This window comes from Empidonax traillii, unplaced genomic scaffold, assembly GCF_003031625.1.
Source record: "Empidonax traillii isolate 1590-97213 ecotype Southwest subspecies unplaced genomic scaffold, ASM303162v1 scaffold986:size372637, whole genome shotgun sequence".
Lineage (NCBI taxonomy): Eukaryota > Metazoa > Chordata > Aves > Passeriformes > Tyrannidae > Empidonax > Empidonax traillii.
Window position 1 is genome coordinate 206,712 of NW_020956179.1, and position 1,570 is coordinate 208,281.

General features: G+C 48.6%; 1 protein-coding gene across 3 annotated transcripts in view; it reads left to right on the forward strand.

Moving 5' to 3' along the window:
• Positions 1–1,570, forward strand: part of KDM4B (lysine demethylase 4B) — a 76,712-nt gene that overhangs the window by 71,006 nt on the left and 4,136 nt on the right. For 2 of the 3 annotated variants that reach the window (XM_027903653.1, XM_027903654.1), the window contains 3 exons: positions 228–413; positions 578–742; positions 1,474–1,554. In XM_027903653.1, the coding sequence (XP_027759454.1) occupies positions 228–413; positions 578–742; positions 1,474–1,554 (432 nt within the window). The remainder of the gene's footprint in view (positions 1–227; positions 414–577; positions 743–1,473; positions 1,555–1,570) is intronic. The other variant, XM_027903655.1, reaches the window with a different exon arrangement.

Consider the following 1,570-nt stretch of genomic DNA (forward strand, 5'->3'; position numbering starts at 1 on the left):
ACTTATTCCCACAACTTCCCCCCCCCTTTCCCCCAGGGTTTTGGCTTCCAAGTAGTTCCAGGGAGGTGTTTACAGACAATTCTATCAGTGTGGAACCAATCTCTCTTGACACTAAACTCCATTTTTGCTTGTGACTCCTGAGCCCTGAACAAATCCCACAGACTTCCTGTGGATCCCACTGGATCTGCTGCCTTTCTGCATAACCCCAAGCTCTTGTTTCCTTCCAGAAATGTGTCTACTGTCGGAAGAGGATGAAGAAGGTGTCGGGTGCCTGCATCCAGTGCTCCTACGAGCACTGCTCTACGTCCTTCCACGTCACGTGCGCGCACGCGGCCGGGGTGCCCATGGAGCCGGACGACTGGCCCTACGTGGTGTCCATCACCTGCTTCAAACACAAAGCAGCGAACCAGAATGTAGGGCTTTGGCTTGGGGCTTTTGGGGTTGTTTTTTTGGGGGGGTTTAGGTCCTGCTTTTAAAGTTCCCTCCCAACCCAAACCATCCCACGATTCTGTCGATATTTTTGACGCAGCTTTTCCGTGTGCAGGTTGCAGATGTTTCCCTTTTCCCTCTCCCACAGATCCCGTTCCGAAGGGAGGTGGCCCTGGGGCAGACTGTGATCACAAAGAACCGGAACGGGCTCTACTACCGGTGCAGGGTGATCGGCACAACGACACAGACCTTCTACGAAGTCAACTTCGACGACGGTTCCTACAGCGACAACGTCTACCCCGAAAGCATCATTGTAAGCAGCTCTGTGGAGCCTGTGACTCTGTAGATGGGTGCCAAGTGTGATATGTGACTCCCTCTTGTGTGCTCTGGGCTGGAACAGCAAAGTAAATTTTAAAAAAAAAGGAAAAAAAATTAAAATTAAAGAAGTTGAGTCGCTCCTCGCTTAGAAAATCTCATCCTGCTCTTCATTGCAGTTCTTGTTTGTGACATTATCTCATTTATTTTTTTGGTTGCTTGACAAAGATATGATTTTGCTGAATGCAGATGACTTCACAGAAAGCGGTGTTTGTTTTAAGTTTCATCCTCTTTATTTTGTGGTTGAATAATCTTATTTTTCAACTGACAAGTGTGATTCATGGGGGAAGCAGATTGTCTGTGAGCTGCTTCTGCTTCAGAATAGGGAGTTCACTTAATAGAGGGAAAGTCTAGAAGAGGCTGATTTGTCAACTGATGCATTCCCTTCCTGATTGTGCCACTGATTCACTGAGCTGCCCTGCTTGTTTCTGAGATGCAGCGGATCTGATGTTTCGGGATTTGTAATGAGAAATGTCCTAGAACTGGGTGCTGTCATTCCTGGTCTCTCACGCTGGTTTGGTTTGAGATGCCCACAATTAATCCCAAGGGCAGGAACTTCTTTTGTGCCTAATTTGTTGTAGCAGCTTCCTCGAGCAGTGATTTGAACACCTCTCTGGTTCCTGAGCTTTGCTGGTGGTGTCTCTCTGACCTGTTTCCCTCTGCCTTCAGAGCAGGGACTGCATCCAAATGGGACCCCCTCTGGAGGGGGAGCTGGTTCAGCTGCAGTGGACGGATGGGATCATCTACAAGGCCAAGTTTATCGCAG